This window comes from Drosophila tropicalis, unplaced genomic scaffold (genome assembly GCF_018151085.1).
Source record: "Drosophila tropicalis isolate 14030-0801.00 unplaced genomic scaffold, ASM1815108v1 contig_443, whole genome shotgun sequence".
NCBI lineage: Eukaryota > Metazoa > Arthropoda > Insecta > Diptera > Drosophilidae > Drosophila > Drosophila tropicalis.
Genome location: NW_027172907.1, coordinates 3074582 through 3098614, shown reverse-complemented (window position 1 = coordinate 3098614; position 24033 = coordinate 3074582). Strand labels below are relative to the sequence as shown.

At 39.7% G+C, this 24033-nt stretch overlaps 8 protein-coding genes across 10 annotated transcripts in view; 6 read left to right on the top strand and 2 right to left on the bottom strand.

Annotated features, from left to right (window-relative positions):
- The window catches only part of mwh (multiple wing hairs), a 30333-nt gene extending 8482 nt beyond the window's left edge, over window positions 1-21851 (top strand). Inside the window, exons 1-7 of one of the 3 annotated variants that reach the window (XM_068285812.1) lie at window positions 1478-2444; window positions 18429-18714; window positions 18772-18941; window positions 19009-19122; window positions 19195-19383; window positions 19448-19780; window positions 19841-21851. In XM_068285812.1, the coding sequence (XP_068141913.1) occupies window positions 2434-2444; window positions 18429-18714; window positions 18772-18941; window positions 19009-19122; window positions 19195-19383; window positions 19448-19780; window positions 19841-21425 (2688 nt within the window). In that variant the 5' untranslated portion in view covers window positions 1478-2433 and the 3' untranslated portion in view covers window positions 21426-21851. Of the gene's footprint in view, window positions 1-1477; window positions 2445-17937; window positions 18232-18428; window positions 18715-18771; window positions 18942-19008; window positions 19123-19194; window positions 19384-19447; window positions 19781-19840 lie in introns of those variants that run through there. The other 2 variants (XM_068285811.1, XM_068285810.1) reach the window with 2 other exon arrangements.
- On the top strand, window positions 612-1118 carry LOC137573916 (lysozyme B). Its single transcript, XM_068285994.1, has one exon. The coding sequence runs from the start codon at window positions 639-641 to the stop codon at window positions 1062-1064; it is 426 nt and encodes a 141-aa protein (XP_068142095.1). The 5' UTR covers window positions 612-638; the 3' UTR covers window positions 1065-1118.
- Window positions 3839-4351, top strand: LOC137573855 (lysozyme B-like). The gene has a single exon (XM_068285916.1). The coding sequence runs from the start codon at window positions 3873-3875 to the stop codon at window positions 4296-4298; it is 426 nt and encodes a 141-aa protein (XP_068142017.1). The 5' UTR covers window positions 3839-3872; the 3' UTR covers window positions 4299-4351.
- LOC137573883 (lysozyme B) lies at window positions 5363-5882 on the bottom strand. The gene has a single exon (XM_068285952.1). The coding sequence runs from the start codon at window positions 5841-5843 to the stop codon at window positions 5418-5420; it is 426 nt and encodes a 141-aa protein (XP_068142053.1). The 5' UTR covers window positions 5844-5882; the 3' UTR covers window positions 5363-5417.
- LOC137573826 (lysozyme B-like) lies at window positions 7688-8231 on the top strand. The gene has a single exon (XM_068285876.1). It carries the CDS (start codon window positions 7724-7726, stop codon window positions 8147-8149), a length of 426 nt encoding a protein of 141 aa, XP_068141977.1. The 5' UTR covers window positions 7688-7723; the 3' UTR covers window positions 8150-8231.
- On the bottom strand, window positions 13419-14004 carry LOC137573780 (lysozyme S-like). The gene has a single exon (XM_068285813.1). The coding sequence runs from the start codon at window positions 13966-13968 to the stop codon at window positions 13528-13530; it is 441 nt and encodes a 146-aa protein (XP_068141914.1). The 5' UTR covers window positions 13969-14004; the 3' UTR covers window positions 13419-13527.
- Window positions 15877-16379, top strand: LysS (Lysozyme S). Its single transcript, XM_068285814.1, has one exon. It carries the CDS (start codon window positions 15883-15885, stop codon window positions 16309-16311), a length of 429 nt encoding a protein of 142 aa, XP_068141915.1. The 5' UTR covers window positions 15877-15882; the 3' UTR covers window positions 16312-16379.
- A 1030-nt stretch (window positions 21852-22881) lies between the features above and the next one.
- LOC137573967 (retinol-binding protein pinta) lies at window positions 22882-24009 on the top strand. Its single transcript, XM_068286072.1, has 3 exons — window positions 22882-23201; window positions 23257-23629; window positions 23693-24009. The coding sequence occupies exons 1-3, from the start codon at window positions 22885-22887 to the stop codon at window positions 23957-23959; spliced, it is 957 nt and encodes a 318-aa protein (XP_068142173.1). The 5' UTR covers window positions 22882-22884; the 3' UTR covers window positions 23960-24009.
- Window positions 24010-24033: the final 24 nt, after the last annotated feature.

Sequence of the window (24033 nt, the reverse complement as noted above, 5' to 3'; positions counted from 1 at the left end):
AAAAGTATACTTAATATATTTTGGATAGGTTTTCCACACTATTGGTATTTCTATTTCGGTTCAAACAAGAAAAACTAGCTATTATAATTAATTTAATAATGAGAAATACCAAAATTAAGAGTTCGAGGAGTATAAGTCATTAGTTTTTTTTACTATATTTATGAGGAAATCATTTTATATTAGTAGCCTCAATGATTACATATTTAACTACAGTCTGGTCTTGTTTTGTAATTTGTAAGTCTTAATTAGTTAAGTTAGAGCTAAATTACTTTGGGTAGATTGATTTGGTTTTCTTTGGCGAGATCCATTCAAGCCAATCTACAATTTTTGTTAGCCCAATGAAGAAATCTAATTGACATTTTCTCAGTCTTTATCGGAGAATTTAGATCATGGCGCGTGTAGACTATCGAAGGGGGGATTTACTTTAGTAGCTAATGCATTCATTGATTAGAACCATCCGAGAGATACATATATATATATATATATACATATATATATATATGTATGTATGTATTTATTGGGCAAATCATATCAACAAAACGGGAGATAATTTTCACAAGGCAAGATAAGTTTTTCGTATAAATGCTCGCACAATTTCAACCGGGAGATCAGTTACTTCCGAGTATCGAAAAATCACAATGAAGGCTTTCATCGTTTTGGCTGTTCTGGCTGCCATTGCCGCTCCTGCTCTGGGTCGCACCATGGACCGTTGCTCCTTGGCCCGCGAGATGTCCGATTTGGGTGTGCCCCGCGATCAGTTGGACAAATGGACTTGCATTGCCGAGCACGAGAGCTCCTACCGCACTGGCGTCGTCGGCCCTGAGAACTACAATGGCTCCAATGACTATGGTATCTTCCAGATCAATGACTACTACTGGTGCGCTCCTCCCAGTGGTCGCTTCTCCTACAACGAGTGTGGCCTGAGCTGCAATGCCCTTCTGTCCGATGACATTACCAACTCGGTTCGTTGTGCCCAGAAGGTCCTTAGCCAGCAGGGATGGTCCGCCTGGTCCACCTGGCACTACTGCAACGGATGGTTGCCATCCATCGATGACTGCTTCTAAATGGTCAATATTGATTAAAGAAATGAATTGATTAAAGGGATAATATTTGCTTAATTTGGTTGAATTAGTTTGTCTTCTTTATAACTTACTCTTAAGCCAAACTTGGCGCCTTAAGAGAGAGACAGCGAGAGAGAGCGAGACACATAGGAAAAGAAAACAAAAACCAAACGTGTTGGGAAAGTCAGCTAACTGTCATCGGCTGTTCGTCGGCGTCGGCTTCGGCTTCGGCTTCGGCGACTGCGTCTGCTGGTGTAAGTCAAGCTTACGGTTCTTACTCCCAACTCGGCATCAGTCGGTGCGTGACTTCGAGACGAGTTGGACGTATGTGTCTTTAACGAATGTACAAAACAGATAGAAAGAAAACCGATACGAAACGATGTCTTTGTTAGCGGTTCTTGAATACTAGCAAAGTTCAATTGTTAATCAGATCGAAATGCATACATAACTATAAAGCAAAGAAATTAAGGTTTAGACCTCTTTTGGTTAAAAGGTTAAAACTCTTAGTCAGTTGTTGGTGTTTATTTTTTTTTGTTGTTCTTGTGTGTGTTTGTTTTTTATTGTGATGTTATTTATTTTTTAATTACGTATACGCTGAGAGACGATTACGCGATATTTGTTTCCTTCTATTATATTCTTATGGCACTATTGGGGAAGCATTCTTAAGGGGAAACGAGTTTTGATTGGGATAAGAAAAAGTGCCTGTTGACTTGTGTGTGTGTGTGGCTGTGATTGTGTGAGTGTATGCCCTCTCCGGCTCGCCTCCTCACATTACCACCAACTCGCCTTACCTCATCCCCCCCACCCCCGTCGCGAGTCATCGTCATCGCAGTCGCCGTTTGTCGCTCGTCTTAGAAGTGAGCGTGCGCTCAGATTGCATTCTAACGGTAAAACGAGTACGACTCTCGGCCCCGGTATGGCCTGGCCTGGACTGGCCTATTGCAGCATCCACAATAATAATAATAATAACAACAACAACAACAACATCTACAACAAGCAACAGCAGCAGCAGCAGAAGCAACAACAAAAGTAGCTTACATACTACATACATCTCGGGTTGGCAAGTTCTCTTTGGCGCTAATCTTCTCAATTTATGGTTCTTCGTGGTATGCATCGATGACGATGCAAAGTGCAGTAAAGTCAAGAACTCCATTACTCGAACACACACTCACACACACACTGTGCCAGAGTGAGAGATAGATTTTTTGTTGTTTTTGAGAACATTCTGAGCTGTGTGGCAGTGGCCTGGCCCATTTTTAAACCAAAATCGTGTCAATACTCGCTCCCAATTTAAAAGAGATACTGCAAGAAGAAGAAGAAGAAGAACAAGCAGAAGAAGTAGAAGTAAAAGAAGCCCCCAAACTTCAAATCTATGCAAAAGAGGTAAGCCCACCATCCAACTAGCTAACTAACCAACTAACTAAGAACTGTCCAAGACCAAAACCGAAACGGAATCTTAGTTTTACTTAGATCTAAACCCTGATATGTTAATAGGGCCCAACTTTCTTTTGGCCACCAACAAAAATAAATACAAAAAACAAAATCTACATATGAAAATTTAGTTATGTGGGCAGAGATCTTATGCCAACTGACATTGAACTATGACGCCCACTCCAACAAAAACAAAAACAAAAACAATGTAACTAACTTTTCATCTTCTCTACGTTTTTCTTGTTGCTGTGCGTTATAAATACATAAAAACAAATTAGATTTAACTGTATTGTGTACACCAGAAAAAAAAATAAGTATGAAGAGTAGAGTAGAGTCTTAGAAAATTGGTGAAAATTGAATTGGCAGCGGCACGAGACTCTAACTACAGACTAAGACCCCAATCCGAAATGACGTCCACTAACAATGCCACTTTTGTCCAGGTGCGAGCCACAAGACGAACGAGCACAAAGCACAAAGCAGGTAGCCATAAGACAAACAAAAGAAATGGCAGTGGGCAGCAGCAGCACAAAAAATAAATAGACAAAGACGAAAACGAAACAACAAAGTTACAAAAAAAAACTAAAACTTTAAAAAATGTTCCGGTCTGATTTAACAATTGCTAATAAATAGCTTATGCATTGGACATGGTTTTTTTTCCCTTTTTTGGGTGTGAAAGAGAGCGAAAGAAGAGGAGAATATGGTGGGGCTTAAGCCTTACACGCCAACTTTGATTTTGGTCATTGAAAAGAAAATTTTGTGTTTTTTTTTTACTTTTCATGCAACATTTTGTAGGGCTAAACATATTTGGATACTTCTTTTTGGTCTGAAAAAAAACCTTTGTATGTATCTATATATGTAGGTATGAATCAGCCCACAACAGTTGTTAGACACCAGCACCTTGACGTTGGCTGACAAATGAAGCAATTGTTGGATTGAGTAACCCAAACACTTTACTTTAACTTAAGCAATGATTTGCTTTGGCTTGGTCTCAAAACTAATTGAACTCAAATGGAAATGCCCGCAAAGCATTTTGTGCAAAGAGTTAATTGAGTTTTGAGGGCAACTCCACTACACTCAAAGAAAACAATTGTCTTGAACCAACATCATTCTCTTCTCTTTGGCTATAATTGCAATCTAGACAGTCAGACCAGGTGTACTTTCATCTTTCTGTGTTGGCCCAAAGAGGGGAATCACCTATGGGCATAAACATCTTTTAATCAGACCACATAAGAAATAATCAATCCTTTTGGCTAACAGGGCTATCAGGGCTAGAAGTACTTAAGATAACCGCCTCATAAATAAGATAATTTTCACCTATAAAAACTCAGGCTAATGCCACAGTTGTCATCAGTTTCCTCTGAATCAACAAACCATTCAAATATGAAGGCTTTTATTGCTCTGATTGCTTTGGCTGCCATTGCCACCCCAGCTCTGGGTCGCACCATGGACCGTTGCTCCTTGGCCCGCGAGATGTCCGATTTGGGTGTGCCCCGCGATCAGTTGGACAAATGGACTTGCATTGCCGAGCACGAGAGCTCCTACCGCACTGGCGTCGTCGGCCCTGAGAACTACAATGGCTCCAATGATTATGGTATCTTCCAGATCAATGACTACTACTGGTGCGCTCCTCCCAGTGGTCGCTTCTCCTACAACGAGTGTGGCCTAAGCTGCAATGCCCTTCTGTCCGATGACATTACCAACTCGGTTCGTTGTGCCCAGAAGGTCCTTAGCCAGCAGGGATGGTCCGCCTGGTCCACCTGGCACTACTGCAACGGATGGTTGCCATCCATCGATGACTGCTTCTAAGCCGAGAATTTCGAACTTTTGATACTTAATGAAAATAAAACGCTTTAAACAAATTTTTCCTTCATATTTTTCATATTTTGTTAAGAATGAAATTGTGTTACATGGCGGATACGTAACAACTTTATATAAGGTTCTTCCGCTAATCGTTGAGTCTCTAACAATTTAAATTCTCCAACGCCGAATCATCAAAAGGTTTTACAAAAATATCATAAATGAGGTGAAATCATGATTCTTATGATTCTTCAGATTGATTTCTGTTTTATGAGTACATATTTTAAATATTTGACCATTTTATGACTTAATCCATCAAACAGTGAAGACATTTTTGAAATCACTTTCTAATTTGTGGCATAGAATTTGTTGCCATATTTGAATGCGCAAAGTGTCTCCCAAAATTAGAGAAGCATAAAATTAGAAACTTTTTGCAAAATATAGGAAAAACAAATAAACAAACAAACCACACGAAACAGTAAAAATTAATTTGATTTCTAGCGCCTTTTCTCCCCTCATAGAAAGTAAACTTGAAACAAATGACAGCGGGTCAAAGCTAAATAATAACCCAACCCAAACATATTCATTGAGCTTTGACTTTGGCTTAGAAACCAGTTGGACTGGTGCTTCTCTCTCTCTCTCTCTCTAGCTCTGTCTGTCTCACCCTCTTCACATCACATTGAGTCTAAATTTATACGAACAATGAGCCAACAAAAACAATAAAAACACACACATACAGTGGCATCAAATAAATTTCAAAAATTTAACAAAAATAACAGAAATCTTAAAGCGAATAATGTAAAGTTTTTTTTTTTTTTCATTTTGGCATAATCATACTTCCGCCTGAGATCAGCAAACCGAAAAATTGTTAGACATAATAATGTCAAATCGATTAGACCAAGTTGATTGCCATGTGCCCTGAGGGCCAGCATGAATTCGTCCATACGATATGCGATTATTAGTCGATCTCGATTGGTATCTGAATCTCAATCTCTCAATCCCCATTGCCGACGGTCACAGATCCGCGGATTGTGGAGGAGAAAGTGGCAAATTAAAGCACAAAAGAGTAGCAATTTGAATCGTCAATTTGTATTTATTTTCGAAAACAACAGAAAATCAATCGTAAACTTAGAAGCAATCATCAATGGATGGCAACCATCCGTTGCAGTAGTGCCAGGTGGACCAAGCGGACCATCCCTGCTGGCTAAGGACCTTTTGAGCACAACGAACCGAGTTGGTAATGTCATCGCTCAACAGGGCATTGCAGCTCAGGCCACACTCGTTGTAGGAGAAGCGACCACTGGGAGGAGCGCACCAGTAGTAGTCATTGATCTGGAATATACCATAGTCATTGGAGCCATTGTAGTTCTCTGGGCCGACGACGCCAGTGCGGTAGGAGCTCTCGTGCTCGGCAATGCAAGTCCATTTGTCCAACTGATCGCGGGGCACACCCAAATCGGACATCTCGCGGGCCAAGGAGCAACGGTCCATGGTGCGACCCAGAGCAGGAGCGGCAATGGCAGCCAAAACAGCCAAAACGATGAAAGCCTTCATATTGTTTGTTGATAGTCTGAAGAAGTAACTGATGTTAAGTATCCGCCTAGTTGTCCCTTTTATATACTCGTCACTTGAAGTTGGTGTTGCTTATCGAAACGTTTGGAACGTGATTCGCCGACAAGTGGCATAAACAAAAAGAGGCAGATAAGAAATGAAACGTCACAGCAACATGGAATACTTAACATAGATAGTTCATCTGAAGAGTTTCGTATTTGTAGGTATGGTAAATAGTTTCAACTAATCCCCACTTTGAAGGAACTGTTCTGAACAATTAGCTAGTTGGCCCATTATCGTAACAGTGCTTTCTTTAAATTTTCGGTTCCACAAATTTTGTTGTATCTATAATTGGTCACTCATTCCGTCTCATGCATATGCAATGAGTGGAATTCAGAAATTCTTGATGAGAACTGTTAGATGACATAGATTAGCACCAAAAACACATTCATAAATCAGCCAAAAAGTAAAAGTGAATAGAAAGAAAGTATCAATGGTAAAGCTTTCAGCATTTATACATAGATTAGCATTAATTTGTTGTTTCTTTTTTGGATAGAAGAAGGTCACGCTGCGTGGCGTAGATAGAAGACTGTTGTAAAAATTCCCCCCCACTCCAAAAGACAAAAGTCTTTCACAAAAAATACTTTTACAGTAGCCTTTTGTCATTTATCTTTTGCACACACACACACACACACACACGCAAAAGGTTAACAACTTTCTTGGCCTGGCTAAAAATCTATGTGAAGAAACTGTCTGTGGTTGACTGAAGACAAACGTCTAACATATGAAGAGCTAACCGACCCGAACCAAACCCGCATCCCAAGGAGATGATGATGAAGTGGGGTACAGCAAGTACAGCAGATTTACGAAAACATGTACTCCGAATGGGGTTAATGTAACAGCCCGTATGATGGTGTTCATCATCAACTTTGTCTTCATCTTTATGTTTGTCTTGGGTCTTTTTTATCTTTTTTCATAGTTTGCATATTTGCGGTTAGTTTGGAGTTTGTTGGATTCGGAGTTGTTCGTTAGGCGAGAAAGCAAAATATGCAGCCACTGATGACGATGATGATGATGATGATGATGATGATCATGATGATCATGATGATGATGGCGATGTATGGCAACTAGCCTTGGGGTCGTTGACGAGCCAGTGGTTTTACGATTGAACTCGTGCACGTTATGAAAGATGGCACAAGATCTAAAAAGATCTCAATTAAAACCTACTCATACATACAAACAATATGTGGAATTCTACTTATTTAGGGTTTTTTTTTTTTTTAAGGGCTTACTAAACTTTAGTAAACTCTAAAGCTCTTCGTCTCTTCTTTTTGGCAATTTAAATCATTTAATTGCTTACCCATCAAAAAAAAAAAAAAAAAACAACAAAAATCACCTAATAAGGTTAATGGTTGAACTGCTAAATTAACAACGCTTGGTTAAAAAAAAAAATAAAAACAGAAGAAGAAAAACAATAACAACAGCAAAAGCAACAGATTAAACTAATTTTTGGCATTATGATGCTGTGTGCAGCTTAAAACTCTTTCGACATAGTTGAACACAGACATTTAAATTTAATATATTTACTTAATAATTTGTTCTTCTTTTTTTGTTGTGTTTCCTAAGATTTCTTGTCAGTGTTTTGCGATTTGATTGCAAGTCAAGTATCTTAAACACAGTCCTTGTATTCAATTTGATCGATAAGCTAGACAGAAACATTTTCATCTAGAACATAGTTTGGGGACTTTTTTTTGTCGCCATCAAATCGCCATGGGTACTTGAGATAGTAACTTTGTATATTTAGATAGAGAGAGATAATTTCTTGGTATAAAAGCTCCTGAAATTCCCTCAATCGCCATCAGTTTCTTCTGAAGAATTCAAATATGAAGGCTTTTATTGCTCTGATTGCTTTGGCTGCCATTGCCACCCCATCTCTGGGTCGCACCATGGACCGTTGCTCCTTGGCCCGCGAGATGTCCGATTTGGGTGTGCCCCGCGATCAGTTGGACAAATGGACTTGCATTGCCGAGCACGAGAGCTCCTACCGCACTGGCGTCGTCGGCCCTGAGAACTACAATGGCTCCAATGATTATGGTATCTTCCAGATCAATGACTACTACTGGTGCGCTCCTCCCAGTGGTCGCTTCTCCTACAACGAGTGTGGCCTAAGCTGCAATGCCCTTCTGTCCGATGACATTACCAACTCGGTTCGTTGTGCTCAGAAGGTCCTTAGCCAGCAGGGATGGTCCGCTTGGTCCACCTGGCACTACTGCAACGGATGGTTGCCATCCATTGATGATTGCTTCTAAGCTTAGGCTTGGTGCCTCTCTCTTTTCTGTTGCCACCTTCAATAAACCACCAAAAAATAAACACATAAATATCTTCAGTCAATGCCTTTTGGTTTCTTTTGTCTCTTTCTTCGCCACATGCAACTGTTGTTTTCCTCTGGTTGGGTAATTGCCTCTTATGCTACTTTCTAAAAGACAAGACATGCTAGAAAATCGAAGAACAACCAACACCAACAACAACAACAACAACAGCAAAAGCAACAACTGACAGACTTGGTAGAATCGATCTCAGCTTCCCTTCCACTGGCACCAGCAGCAGCAGCACCACTCACACCACTCATAATAGGCCGTTGACTTGGACCGGTCAATGAATTCTTAATGTGGTTGTCGTAGTGGGCAATAAATTATACAAGCAGACGTCCAAGCCAAGTACTAACTGAAGGAAATGGAAATGCGACCGCCTGTCTCAGGCTCTGTCTCTGTCTTGGCCTCTGCCTCTGTCTTTGGCTCTGGCCCTACCTCTCTGGGGTCTCAGGCTTAAAACAAAGCAGGAAACCATAGACTGGAAAATTACACCATTGCAGGAGGAGAGACAGAAAGCGAGAGAGAAAGAACGGAAGAAGCCAAGGAAGGAAGGAAGGAAAAATGAAAGGAAGAAAGAAAGAGGGAGAAGGAGAAGCATTAGACCACTTATTTTACCAAGTGCCAAGTTCTAGTACTTGCCTCACTATAATTTGTGCGCATTAGCACAAGTCGAGTCGGTGAATGAATGCATAAGTAATTGTAATTGTAATTGTTATAGGGTTAGGGGCGACATTGCGTGGGTCAAGTACCACAACTTGGCTAAGACAATTGCTGCGGTGACTAACTGGCTGACTGAATACGACTTCGACTCTCTGGGAATCACTGTTGCGTTAAGTTATGATGGTCCACAGATAAGACAACAACAATAATATAATGAAGGTACATACCTTACCTACCTACCTTCATAGGTTTGTGGTGCTAACTGTATCACAATAATAAGTAAAGAGGGTTAGATTGAGGTTTTTTCTTTTAGCCTGATCTAATTGAAGTTGGAGGAGTACAAAGATAGATAGGAAATGACGGCAAGGCAATGGGAAACAGGTTAAGACTTAAATGAAGAAAACAATACAAATAATACAAGAAAATTAGATAGAAGGCCAGATAAGGATATAAGAACCAGAAGACCAACTTTGCCTCTACAATTATTAATTGAACACAAAAGGAAAAACACTAGAAATCTCTATCCTTTGCTTAAATATAAGTGGTATGATTTAAATTAAACAAAATTAAATTATCAATGGCGCTACAGGTATTTTTCCATTTGCACGGGTAAAAATATGTTCGCTCTCTTTTTCTCATACTGCAAGGCAGATGACAAACAAAAATAAAATAAACTGATAACAATGGCTTAAGGGGGTTCACCCTTATCACAAACCACGAAAACGTTTTTAAAATGCGTCAAAGAAAATGGTTTGATCTATCTGGCTATTAAAGTCCACGTTCCTTTCTACACATCCATCTAACCATTCAAGTCGGTCAGTCAGTCAGACAGTTTTAATCGCACACTCGACAGTCAACTAAGTAGAACTAAAACTTGGACAAGGATCTGATTACATTGTTAAGAGAGAGGAAAGAAAGAAAGAACGAACGAACGAACGAACGAACGAAAGATGGGTGAGTTTTCTGCCCTGTGCCTTGTTGTGGTCAATGCCTAAATGCTGAGTGATCTTACAATTAGACAAATGTTTGCCATAGATCACATTACCTCATGCAAAATGTTTTCCAGCCGGTTAAATAAACATGATCTTGGCTTGTCCCATTGTCAATGGCAGGCCAAGTGTAACCAAAATCTTTGAACTACTTTCGGCATCAATTACCAACTGACAAATTATAAACATTTCCCTCAACGACAAAACCCAAGACGCAACTGTGTCAAAATTCAAGACGAAAACCCACCTGCTGTGGATACTATTACTACTATTACTATTATAACAATAACAATAACAGCAACAACCACGCCGAACCTTAATTATATTATTTGACAGCTGGGGCTCTCGGTTTTGGGGGGCTCTGCTTGATATATAACCTCGGGGCGAGCACAATCTGTAGTGAAAATTATAATGAGCGTTGGAAAATCTTTCATCAAATCAAACGAAGAAATAACTCTCAACTGTTTTTTTTTTTTTTTTTTTTGTAGTTTTGTCTATTTTCTTTTAGTTTTTTTGTTTTGTTTTTAATTTAAAGTGAAGCTCGATGCTGTCAAGCATGACAGAAAGATCCCCCCCCCCAACTAACCAAAATGAAAAAAAAAAAAAAAAAAAGATGACAAAAAGTCAGTAGCAACTGCGGCAATTCAAGAGCTCTGACAGCTCTGGGAAAAACAAGGGAATAAATGAATCTCTCTTACGATCTCTGACAACTGAAAAGTGGCCACATTTCTTTCAGTTTTAGTCTGTTTTTTTTTCTTTTTCTTCTTTTCATTGCTAAATTCTCTTAATAGTTTTATCTCTCATTTGTTTTTTTCGCATTGAGTGTGTGGGTAAAGTTTACAACACTAAATACAAATGCAAATGTGGGTCTGTTTGTTGTGTGTGTGTGTGGCTGGTGCGAGCGGGGGGAGGGGAGGCCTAAAGAAATGTCAGTGCTGCCACCCTGAGAACTTGTCATGTCAGTCGGTGACTTAATCTCTGGCAACATCAAAATTGCCACATTAAAATATCTACACAACACATCCGATCCCCAAAGCAGAGATAGTTCTTCTTTTTCTTATATGTATACTCTACTAACACAACAAGTATACGATTAACTAGTAGACCTTCAACTCACTGTAAACAGTCTCTAAATATGGTCAGCAGTTTATCGACTTCAGGCAGTTCAATTAATTGTTTTATGGATTACACCCACATTATCTAAATTCAAATCAATCAAATTAAAATCCATTTATTTTTAAAAATCAAATCAAATGTGAACATAAAGAGTATTCGACAGTCGACATGGTGTGGTAGGCATTTTGGAGAAATGAAAACAATTTGGCAAGGTGTCAGCTTTACACGAAGAGAAACTCGATCTCTGTCTTCTTTTAATATGTTAGTTCGTTCTTCATAATTTTTTTTTGTCGCCCCATCTCATAATTTTATCTTCTTCTTTTTTTATGACCTGTCCGAAATAAACATTTTTGATAAATTTCCTTTTTTCGAGAGAACAATGATTAAAAGGCGATTTGCAGTTGTCGGCCATGAAAGTTGGCCCAAAACAAAATAAAGAGCCACAGAGAGAATTAGGCAAAGCAAAATGAAAATTAATCCTAAGGCTGACTCAACTAGTGATTAAGTGAAAATTTTGCAAACCAAAAAAGAAGCAAATAGTGAAAAGAGAGATGAAAAAGTATTAGAACCAACATTTGGCTCATTTCATGGCCAGTAAATATGTGTGTGCTTTTTGTTTTATAGAAAGCAAAACTTGGCCTAGTTGTGCAAAGGTGTCCAATTAATTAACTTATAAATTTACTTATAAGAGGATTTTAATCTTAGATCTATAAGAAGTTCTAATATCACAGATTAAAAAAAAGTTACATCCCAATCAAAATATCATTAAAACCTTGCAGACTTACAAAAAATAATTTTTATGAAAATTGTCAAAAGTTTGAGTTTTTAAAGGTTTTATTGTAACCTTAAAGATTAGTTTCTAATGCAAAAGCTAATATTTAAATTTCATAAATCGGTTAAATATTGACAGAACTACAGATTCATAAAGTAATTAAGTTTATTGGAGATTATTTGAGTTTTTTGCGAAAATTTAGCTGTCGAATTGATTAATAGTATTCTATTTTAAAACTAAAGACATAAGGTTTTGAAATATTCTGAAAATTGATCGAACTAAAGCTTCAAGAACTCAAGGTTCAATTGATAAAATTACTGATCTTAGGCATTTTTTGGCTTTCCTTTTAAAGACAACTTTATTAAAGAGTGATTTACATTTCAATTGAATTTAAAAGGATCAAAAAGAGATCTCACTCGTGAAAATCATTTAAAATTAAAATATATTAGTCTGTTATCAGTTTCCTTCTAGTACAACGAAAACTTTTTGCTGGCTATTCCTGAATGAAAATGCAAATGGACATAAGTAACTGGGTCTAGGTTAAATGAAGAACTTGAATCCAAAGGACATCCCTTTTAAATCAGTTTTTTTTTTAAGTTTACTTGGTTGTAACATCTAAACTGATCGGTGTGGCTAAGTCTGATCTATAGCATAGATTTTTTTATTAGAAACGATGACACTTTTTTGTAGTTAGATTCAGTTTGTTGTGTGTGTGTGTGTGTGTCGATTGTTGTTTCGATTTCGGGCTCCATCAATTACAATAATGTCATTCAACTCAACTTCAAACACCCTTGAGAATTTGATACAAATTGATACATTGTGCTTTTAGCCAGGCGTGTACATAGTTTGCCATTTTCACTACATTGGCAAGTGTTTTGTTGAGCAAAGAAAAAAACAGCCACAGCAACAGCAGCAACAACAACAACAACAACAACAACAACAAGGCCTAAACACTAAAAACTGAAAATGGCAAAGTTGATCTCAAGCGATTAGCCAGAAATGGCATTCCCAAAGACCTACATCATGTACAATATGTAGACCTGCCTTACACGTAATTGAATTGAAATTGTTTGCAATTGGCTTGAAGAAATAATAATAAAAAAAAAAATGATAATAAAAAAGAAAAAAAGTTTATTGGCTTTAACCAACAGTAAACACCACAAAGAAAGAGCAAGACATAGAGAAAGACAGAAAAAGAGAGGGAGAGAGAGAGAGAGAGAGAGATGGGTGAGTAGGTGAATGAGGCGGGGTATATAGAGGGTAAGATCAGGGTAGTAGTCATACTCCAAGCATATGATAAACACAACGATAACGGCTTGTGTTTTTATACGTAATTTGTTTTTACGCTTGGAAATTATAAAAATTAACTTGTTTGCCAGCGCCATTTAACCAACCGACCAAGTTGAAGCCAAACTGAAGCTGGAGCGGAGTGTGTCTGGATTGTCCATGCCCATGTAGCTGTTCAAGATTGCAATAATGTCTAATAGATTTCATTTCGTTTTGGCCAAGTAAAACTGTCATAATGACTTGGTTATGTATGTATAGCAAAGAAAAATTTCACTTTTTTCATGACGTCTTTGCCGCGACTGGCGACATCAACCATTTCCATTTCCATCCCCATCCCCATCCCCATCCATCCACAATGGTTCCAAAAAAAGTCCGAATCGGATTTTGTAACGAAGTGAAATGGTTTAATTTGATCTTTTGATTATACAATTGTCGACGATTTATTCAGTTTGCATTTAAACAGTTGAATGTGTATGTTTGTGTGTGTCTACTTAGAAGCAATCATTGATGGAGGGCAACCGTCCATTGCAGAATCTCCAAGTGGACCAGGCACCCCAACCTTGTTCACCCAGCACCTTTTGGGCACATCTCACCGAGTTGGTAATGTCATCGGTGAGCAAGTCATTGCAACTGATGCGGCAACCATTGTGCGAGAAACGACCATTGGCCGGTTGACACCAATATAGATTATTGATTTGGAAAATGCCATAATCGTTGGAGCCATCCGAGTTGGCTGGACCCACCACCCAGGTGCGATAGTCACTCTCATGCTGGGCAATGCAAGCCCATCGGGCCAATTGATCACGGGCCACACCCCTGGCGGCCATCTCACGGGCCAAAGTGCAGCGATTTAAAGTGCGTGCCGCCTGCGAGAGGGATGCACTGGCCAATAGAGTAACTCCAATGAATATAATAATCGCTGTTGCCTTCATCGTTTCTGTTTCGTCTTTAGACTGTTTAATGGGATTTAATGTTCTGAAGTTTTTATAGGCAAAGGGTCTCTCACTCTTTCTCTTTCACTCTGTCACTCTGTGAGCTGATCATTACTTGACTTGACTAATGCAGTTGAGTCAACATTTGGTTATCTTACAATACTATGTATATTATAAGAAAAATGGGAACAATGGTTCCTTGGAAATGAGAAAGCAAATAAGAATGCAATCATTTACTCTGATATAATTTACAATTACTTTACATTACTAAACAAATTCTATGTATTTGCCAATATCAATATCAATATACATATGTACAAGTATTTATGACACGTGAGTTCATTATGGCCATTATAATTAATTGAATTACTTGTTTAACAATTCAACTACATATGTATGTATATGTACTTCACATTATTTAACAAGACTTTTCAATTCTCATTTAAATACTTGTATGATAATCGACGAATTATTATTGTCTTATCAATCTGCTGGCATACCTTTTAGATTCCGATTCCAAGTCTTTTGCACACGTAACTTCCATAATTTAGATTGTCAATGGCGTGAAAAATATTTCGGTTAACTGAAATTCCTTATCAATACGGAAGTATTCTAGCTGGTTATTATTGAAAAAACTTCTCTCTCACTCTTCTTTGTTTTTATTGTCTTACTACGTCTTGGCCAATTATTTGTGCGTGGACTTTATTGCAACTTGGCTTAAAGGAGGTGGAGTTTTTTTTTTTTGTTTGCTTTTCAATGGCTGTCGGTTGTCGGTGGTTAATTTTTTTCTTTAATAATAATCAGCATTGTCTTTGGCCAAGTTTTTGTTCACGCAATCCGTATGTTCCCCTCCTCTTTAGGATTGCATGTTGAGAGAAATTATTTATTCATTGTGCGGCATTTGAGTTATTTTGAGTCTGGAAATTGCAATAAATTTTTCGTAGAAAAATTCCCATCTGCCAGGCCAAGTTTAATGTCCGACTTTATAGACAAAGTCGGAGTCAGCATTTGACTTGGGTAATTAGCCCTCCTCAGAGCAAAGTCAGCGCAGAGATAAGCGTGCGTCAAGTTTATGGCTGTTGTTGTTAATGTTGTTTTGGGTTATGACTTTAGACAAATTGTAATTTGGTCGGTTACAACAATGTAACTTACCTAATCTGGAAGTGATTTGGTTATTGGGTATAAAGTTGCTAGAAAACCTTGAGATACAAAAGGGGGCCCCTTTCTAAGTCCCCATGTACGAATGTTGGTGGTGGTCGACAACAAAAGGCGAAGACATAACACCAATTATGCTAATCAGGTGTTGGGGCTCTCAGGTCTCAAATCCAAGGGGTCGGAGGTATTTACCTTTCTCCATAAAATTCAATGAACTTGTCTGCTGCATTCAACACAAACAATGACGAAAGCTTCGTTTGTCCATAATTTGATATATCTTTTCTTTTTTTTTTTTTTTTTGGGTTGATTTGTGTTAAAAATATTTCTCAGCTATAATATTATTGGGTATCAATTGAGTTAAAGCTCTTGAAAATTATCTTCTTAAGTTTCTCATTCTAAAAGTTGTGAGCCTAAAACTAGGCAATGCTATTTGACAGTAGAAATTTGTACTTTAAATCAATTTTTATTATAAAGATGATAATGCTTCGCATTTGTTGTTTTTTTTTTTTTTTTGGCTTTTTGTTTTCGGTGTCGTTTATCTGCAATTTGAATATTTTGCTTTTATTTTAGTTCTACTTTTTAATTAAGATAACGACCAAGTGGTCTTAGGTACATCCTTAAGATTATGATCATTAACCGCTCACATATGGTAGGTTGGTACTTATAATACCTACCAAAAATATGTACTTCAAACCAAATTGTGGGCCTATAAATACTGTGGCAGCACGCCTAACAAATCACAAAAACATCAACATCAACATGAAGGCTTTCATTACTTTGGTTGCTCTGGCTGCTATTGCCGCCCCAGCTCTGGCTGGACGTACCTTGGATCGTTGCTCCTTGGCCCGTGAGATGTCCGACTTGGGTGTGCCCCGCGATCAGTTGGACAAATGGACTTGCATTGCCCAATACGAGAGTGATTTCCGCACCTGGGTGGTGGGTCCTGCCAACTCGGATGGCTCCAACGATTACGGTATCTTCCAGATCAATGATCTGTACTGGTGCCAGCCCGACAATGGTCGTTTCTCCTACAACGAGTGTGGCCTGAGCTGCAATGCCCTGTTGTCCGATGACATTACCAACTCCGTTCGTTGTGCCCAGAAGGTCCAAAGCCAGCAGGGTTGGGGTGCCTGGGCTGTGTGGTACCACTGCAGCGGATGGTTGCCATCCATTGATGAGTGCTTCTAATTGATTTGACCCAAAACGAAAACAAAAAAATAATGAAATAATAAAACTCTAATCTGTTGCATACGAAACTTGTTGAGTCTATATTGGGTCCATTAGCTGAAGCTTATCATCACCAATGGCAGGAGAGTGAGACCTGTTTTTGCTATCAGACATAGTGCTGTCAACGCCTCTTGAACGTAATTTCAGTTTGGCAAAATTGATTTATGCAAATTTAATGGCAGCCGGAGTGGAGGAGTCTCACTCCAAACATGCATGTATTCAATTTGCTTTTACTTTGATCTTTCAACACTCTGCATACATCTCTCTCTCTGACTCTGACTCTGCCTCTGACTGATTCACTTGCATGCCAACTCGTATCCAACGAGAATCGCTTAACATAGAGCCATAGCCGTAGAGAGGGGATGCTCAATCAAATTGGTTTATCAACAAATGCATCTGCGATGAAACAAAGAACAAACAATCTGTATTACGTTAGATCCGTTCTAATTTAAATCCAAAATCTTCCAGTCTCTGAAGTCTTCTCAAGTCCTATGATATAATGATATTGTAGTTCAAAATTTGTTTTGAATGGAGTAAGAAGAATATAATAAGGAATAAGTTTTGGTTTGTAACAAAGTTACAATTACAATTTTATATTTTGGCATCGATAATTTTTAAACAATAGTTTAAATGATTCATTAATCTTCAGATTGATCAGTAGATAGTAGATATAGTAATATATAAGAGCTTTGAAGTCTAGACTACTTCAGTCGATTCACTGCTTATATAGATAAGAGACAGTTAATAGATAACAACAAATTGTAGTTAATAGATTTTTGTAACTAATATATATATAGATTTTATTTAAGATTCAAAGTAGGTTATATTCAGAGCCATAGAGGAAATATTTGTGCCCAAAAAGGGGGCACAATTAATGGCAATATAAATAGATCTAGATATCTTTTTGGTTTTAGTCTATAACATTGAAAGATTTTCCTCTTGTGTATTGTATTTTGAAATGAATGGGTAAAACAATTATTGAATTCAAATTATTCATTACTGATTGTTTTTATCTTGGACCCCTCGTTGATAAGATTCTGAAACATCTACGCCAATGTCAGTGGGTCTCAGTACATGAATGGAATGTTTAAGAGATTGATTGCTACGTGACTGATTGGATTTGATTGATACTGAGACGTTGAAAAGACAAAGCATATAAAGTTTTGCATTCGGCACGTCATAATTCTATGCCTCCATCTTCCCCCTTATGGTCCCCCGGCCAATGGTCTCGACATACCGCATTTGCATATACTGATATGTACCGTTAAATGTTTTGTACTATTGTAAGTTAACGGTATTGCAGTAGTCTTTTATCCAAGACTGAATGAATCTGGCTCCCTCCCAGTTGGCCAGTTTTTGGGGCCAGTTAGTTGGCCTGTGTGTGTGCGTGTGCATGTGTGTGTGTGTTAGAGTTAGTGAAAGTGCCTAGCATATTAAAATGTAAATTCGTTTTCAGTATTTTCTTCTTTTTGTTTACGCACTAAAAGAAAATTAAATAACAAATCAAAACATGTTGTAGCTGATTCAATCTCTAGTCTGTCCAAGACCGTCTCAGTCCGTCTCAGTCCGTCACCGTCACCGTCTTGTCTCGTCTCGCCTCGATCTCCAACTTCATCTCCATCTCCATTTCCATCTCCGTCTGCTTATTTCGTCTGCCTTCTTCGTTTTCGTGTCGATCAATTCAGTTGGCAGGAAGCGGGCAATCGGCCCACATGACTGAAATGAAGTGAAGTCAACTCCAAGTCAAGTCTTCGGGTGTCGTTGACAGGCGTGGTGGATAAGTCTCTCTTTCTGAAAACAAAAACAAAATCAAAAAGACAACATCGACTAGGAAAAAATATAAATAAAAATGTTTAATAAACTTAACGGCTTGTTTTTCCGGTGTGTATGTGCACCTGTCGACTGGGGGGACTCCAATCGATTGGCTGCCAACCACCAACCAGCAACCAATTGCATATGGACATTTATATATATACATATATATACTCAGCTCTAATCGCTATGCAAATTCAAGTTCTCCACATGTCAGGCACGTACATTAATTGACTTTATACGATTACATTTTTTTCTTGTTGCAGTGACAGCTCCACGTTGCAGCGACACCATCATCCCAAACGCACCCAGTTCACCATGGCTCCTAGTGTGTGCGAGACCTCAACCAAATTGCCCGGATCGGGTCAATTGGCAGCAGCAGGAGGAGGAGGAGGAGGAGGATCAGCATCAGTACCAGCTGTTGGCGGCTCAAGCAGTCATTCGGCAATTGGCACTAACAAATGCGGTGGCAGTAGCCTAAATGGCTCATTGGCTTCCTATAAAATGGCTGGATCCGAGCAGAGTTGGCCTCAGGCTCCAGTTTATAGTAAAGTAAGTGAATGGAATGACTATTTTATGTAAATACTTATATATAAATTGCCTTTGAAGGAGAATCAACGTCCGCCTGTCTACAATCCAGAGGATTATGTTCTATCACTACGAAAGTTTACCAAAGGCAGCAGCTCAGCTAAAATGCAATCCATTTACGATGTCACAACAAATGGCAAAGAGGAAGCCTACAGATCGGCAACTTTGCCTGCCAAACACTCCGACTACAAGTAAATGAAGCCACAATAAGGCTAGAGTCATTCTGAAATCAAACTAATTGCAATAAATCTTTCATAGATCTCCCATTCCGGCTCCACTAGAGAGCGACAGTGAGATGTCATTGCGTCAGTTTGGTTCCATAACTGATCTTTTAACGAAACTGCGTGCCGATCTAAGAGTATCATTTCCTAGGTAAGTCTGACATACCAACTTTTGGGATTTGCAGGAGGTAATGATAATAATTCTCTTTCTATTCTTGAGCAGCTTCATTCAGGAGTTTGTGGCCACACCCTCGGATGGCATTAGTCATCTGCTGGAAGTTTTGCGTGCAATACAAATGGCCCAGGCCAGCAATGCACCAGCACCGATGGCTGGAGCAACCAACTCCTTGGCTATGTCCCGAAATCCACAGAGCTATCAACGTCGCGCTCTGCTCGATGAATTATCCTGCCTGTGAGTGAAGCTTGACGCGAGGTTTCAAAGAAATCTTTGTTAATCCTTTGAAATGCAATTCTAGACAATGCCTAAGCATCTGCTGTTCCCGCTCTCTGGATGCCATAGCCCGTCTTGGAAACACACCAGTTGGTCTCATGCCTTTGGCCTCGTCGGCCACGGGTCAAGGAATAAGAGCCCGCATCCTTGCCCTGCAACTTCTCGCCTCAGCCTGCGATCGTCAGCCGTTTGGTAATGGCAACGGTGGCCAAAAGATTGCCTCAGCTGGCCACACAGCCGTCTCGGAGGCCATGTCCACACTCCGGCTGCGATGCAGTGAGCCGGTACGTTTTCGTTTGCTCATTGGCATACTTAACAGTGGCGGTGGATCAGGAGAGCTGCAATGTGCTGGCATCAAGTGAGTGCAAACAAAGACGGAAGAGAAACATCTCTAATTAAACACTCTAAATCATTACAGATTTCTCAACACATTTATCGAGAGTGCGGTAAGCATTCAGCAACGTCTCTACATTCAGGCTGAACTCTTTCAGGCCGGCCTGGAGCCTAGTACCTTGGCTCGCACTATTTCCTCATCGTCTCCATGGCTGGATGCACTGCGTATTGAGATCAAGCGTTTCAATGAGCTTCACATCGACGTGGATAAGATGATGGCCCAGGCCAGGGATGCGGAGAGAGTGCGAAGCCAAATGGTTATATTGGAGCGTCGTGTGCAGATTTTGCACGAGGAGAAGGCCGTGCTGACCTCTATGGAGCGTCGCCTGCAGGAGAGATGTGCCGAATTGCAGCGTGAGATCTTCCGCCTGCAAGGTGCTCAGCAGGAATCCAATTTTAAGCCAGTGGAATCACATCAGCCGGTGGCTCTGCCGCGTCAGGTGCAACCGATCGCAAAGGCAGCCAAAGTCAACAAACAGAGCTGCTCCGAGCATGAAGATGAGGGTATTAGTAGCTCCGAAACAGGAGCTTCACTTAGTCCAGTGCCCATTCTGGTACTGCCCTCCAAGGCAAAGACATTGAGAAAGACCACAACAACAACTGCAACAACTAAGGCGGCTGAAAAGGACGACGATGAGGACGACGATGATGATGCGGCGACTATCGAGGATGTCATTGAAGAGCTGGACAATATTGTTAGCGAGGCAGAGAAACAGATCAGTGGCCACTCCAAGAAACATACCATACATCGACCACATGTGGAGCAGGAAATCGTTCCGGTTAACATTGTACCACAACCGCCAAGAAAATCAAGATCTCTGGCTCATCTTGTGCCCCGCACCGATTGCTCCGAACAGGATGGCTCTGAATATGGAATGCTGGTGCTGCAGCACCAGCCGGGAGACGCCGCCGCCGTCGAGCGTCTTGCAGCCATGCAAACATTCTTCGATGAGGCCGACTACGATGCCCCCGAAACGGATCAGCAGCCATCCTATGCAATGAACTCGCCCTCTCCGGATTTGCCAGAGGCCACTGCCACAGCCACTGCCTACAATGCAAGCACCAATCGGGAATTGCTTGATGTGATTATGAATGCAAGGCATAATGAACATGATCCCACCATGCAAGCACTAAGAAAGAGTGTCCAGGAGGAGCGTCCACCGCAAGCGGAGAGAGAAAGAGAGAGGGAGCCGACTAGAGAACGTGAACGCGAACGTCCTTCAAATAAAGTCAAGGCCCCAGCCCCAGCCCCACCTGCACAGCAGTTCAATGGAGTCTTTTTCATGACCGGCATGAATACACCGCAAAAGTATCCAAAGCCCGATATTACAGCAGCTCTTCAAGCGCGGAGGGTCACCAAGAATGTGGAACGCTTGGAGGCCGCCTTTGCCACCCATGAGGCGGTCAATGAGACGGCCATTGTGCGAGAGAAGTCCCGCAGCAATCAGCAAATCTACTTTACCAGCAATCCAGCCATGAGAATGCAGCCCGAAACGACGACGACGCCGACAGCAATAACGACAACATATGCGGCCCAAGGGAATAGTTCCCGCACCCGATCCTATACCCAAGGTTCCAAGGTTACCGATCTGCCCTCTGGCTTGTATTAATATAAAATAAACATACTCCTCCCTCCACATACCGATACTCCGTACTTCCTCCCTGTTCTTTAATTTTAATATATACCTACAGCTTTTTTTTTTCTTATTTGTTTTTAGACAAAACTATATATTAAAAACAATTATTTTATATAGCAATACCTATATATATATACATATATGCATATGTGTGTTTTCTAAGTTCCCTAGATTAATTTCGGTGGCAGTTTCAATCATCCGGGTACCCTAGCTTCCCTATCAATCTACTACTACACTTATAGTAAATATGAATCTAGTTTTCAAATTGATTTTCATATACCTATATATATATATGTAATTCTTATTTTTTTTTTTTTTTAAAATATTGATACGGGAGATTACGTTTAATTTGAATAAATATATATGCATACGTATGTAGGTACTATATATAGAATTATACATATTTATGTGTGTTTTAAACTGATAAGCGCCGGTCTAAGTTTTATCTGTGGCGGTGACCGCATTTCAAGGTGATATGCGTATGGTTAAAGATAAGACCCGAGACTTTAACCCTTATGTTGTGCTAATAACTTGAATCTCCTTTGAAATTGTATGGTAAAGTAAATAATTTAATGATTTTGTAAATTCCTAGGTCAAAGTAAATTTAATATCTGAGCCCTAGGGGCCCAGGAGTCAATATTTCTTTTACAAAAACTGCAATATTAATGCTAGATGATTGTGGTTTTCCAGAAATCGAGACATTTGCATACTTTTAGGGTTTATTTTCAATTGTTGAATTGACTGTTTTCAAATTTAATCGTTATTTATTAATCTAAAATTGGATTGGTTGCCTAAATTTTATCAATTTAATAGAAAAGTAGAAAAATAATAAGTTCAGTGTAGAGCTAAACAAGTGAGTAAGCAACTGAATAAGTATGTGTGTGAATGAGTAAATGAATCGTTCACTTGATAAAAAGTGAGTCATTAACGAGCGTCTTTTGGCTAAACCGCTCCTGAATTGAGTATAGAATTTGAAAAGATGTTGCCTACTTTTAGGCGCCACTGGAACTTTTTTCCATAAATTTCTGTTTCTTAATTTTTTCCTAACAAACTGTCCCTAATTCGTAAAGTAACTAGTAAGAGAACTCAATGGAAGATCAATCTGCCTATCAGTTAATCAACACTTAGGATCTATTGGATTGAAGTTCTGGAGCGGTAGTTCGTTAAAGTTCTGGTTTGACATTTGCAGCCCTGACTAAGACGCCTATTTGTTTCTTTTAACCAGCTGGAGATGCCATGTTTTTAAAAAGCTAATCACCTGGAGAGATTAGCCAGCCGGCTAGTCGACAAGTGGAAAACGCATCTTATCACCATTTTGACAAGCATTATAATTAGACTTGGTCTACATAAAAACCAATGGGGAATTGCATTGCGTGTGGAAACTTTTTAAGCAGCCGAAGCACTCCAGTCTGCATATAATCGTGATAGCAACATGACCTCCTCCACTTACAATTTGCGACCCCTTTCGGCCGGCTTGCAGCAGATAGCAGTTGATGAGTTGAACGAGGTTCCACAACGGGTGGCCACCGACATTGCCACCTTGCGGGATTGGCTGGATAAGCAGCCGCATCTGTGCTCCTGCAATGATGAGCAATTCCTTTTGGCCTTTCTGCGTGGCACCAAATTCAGTTTGGAGAAGGCCAAACAAAAAATCGATCGATTCTATACACTGCAGAAGGTCATTCCAGAAGTATTCAATGAACATCGTTTGGCCGATGATCCGCAGGTCTTGGAGATTATACGTGCTGGGTAGAAAATCATTCAAATTCACATTTAAACATAATAATTAAATTAATTTTTTTAGGGTAATATTACGTATACCTCTAGATGCGGAGGATACAGGTCCAGCTGTGACGATAATAAGGGCCTGCTCCTATGACTTGGATAAATTCAAGTTTCAGGACATTATACGCGTCGGCTCAATGTTCGGCGAGATTATGATGCTTGAGGATGATAATGCTACAGTCAGCGGTTATATGGAGATAATGGATATGACTGGGGTGACGGCAGCCAATCTGTTTGCCCTCCAGCCGCAAATGTTGAGCAAATTCTCGGCCTATGCTGATGAGGCAATGCCAACAAGACAAAAGGGTATACATTTCCTGAATGTACCCGGAGCCTTTGAGACCGGCTTTAATTCGTTGCGCTCTTTCTTTCCGGAAAAGATTAAGAATCGGGTGGGGAAATAATTTGAGTAACTTAAAATGCATAAAAACATTTACAACTTTATTCTCTCCCAGGTCTCTGTTAGCTCAGATCCAGAGGCAATTTTTGAGCTCATTCCACGCAAATATCTGCCAAAAGAATACGGCGGAACGAAGGGCTCCGTTAAGGATATATTGGAACAGATGGAAGCAAAAATCTTAAGCTATCGTGAATACTTTCAGGAGACCCAAAACTATGGCTGCAATGAGAAACTACGAGAGGACAGCAATCCTTTATTCAAGCGACCCGAGGAGAGTCACTTCGGAGCGGATGGTTCCTTTCGCATGTTAAACATCGACTGAGCTATAAATTGTCGAGCAATAAAACCTATGTATAATCAGTGTTGTATTAATTTCTCTGCTATCAGTTTGTGTTG

What these genes read in the sequence shown, in the direction of transcription:
- LOC137573916 (XM_068285994.1), top strand. Translation starts at nt 639, where the DNA reads ATGAAGGCTTTCATCGTTTTGGCTGTTCTGGCTGCCATTGCCGCTCCT.
- LOC137573855 (XM_068285916.1), top strand. Translation starts at nt 3,873, where the DNA reads ATGAAGGCTTTTATTGCTCTGATTGCTTTGGCTGCCATTGCCACCCCA.
- LOC137573883 (XM_068285952.1), bottom strand. Translation starts at nt 5,843, where the DNA reads ATGAAGGCTTTCATCGTTTTGGCTGTTTTGGCTGCCATTGCCGCTCCT.
- LOC137573826 (XM_068285876.1), top strand. Translation starts at nt 7,724, where the DNA reads ATGAAGGCTTTTATTGCTCTGATTGCTTTGGCTGCCATTGCCACCCCA.
- LOC137573780 (XM_068285813.1), bottom strand. Translation starts at nt 13,968, where the DNA reads ATGAAGGCAACAGCGATTATTATATTCATTGGAGTTACTCTATTGGCC.
- LysS (XM_068285814.1), top strand. Translation starts at nt 15,883, where the DNA reads ATGAAGGCTTTCATTACTTTGGTTGCTCTGGCTGCTATTGCCGCCCCA.
- LOC137573967 (XM_068286072.1), top strand. Translation starts at nt 22,885, where the DNA reads ATGACCTCCTCCACTTACAATTTGCGACCCCTTTCGGCCGGCTTGCAG. An exon ending in TTGGAGATTATACGTGCTGG is followed by an intron (nt 23,202 to 23,256) that starts GTAGAAAATCAT and finishes TAATTTTTTTAG; the next exon opens with GGTAATATTACGTATACCTC. An exon ending in CGGAAAAGATTAAGAATCGG is followed by an intron (nt 23,630 to 23,692) that starts GTGGGGAAATAA and finishes ATTCTCTCCCAG; the next exon opens with GTCTCTGTTAGCTCAGATCC.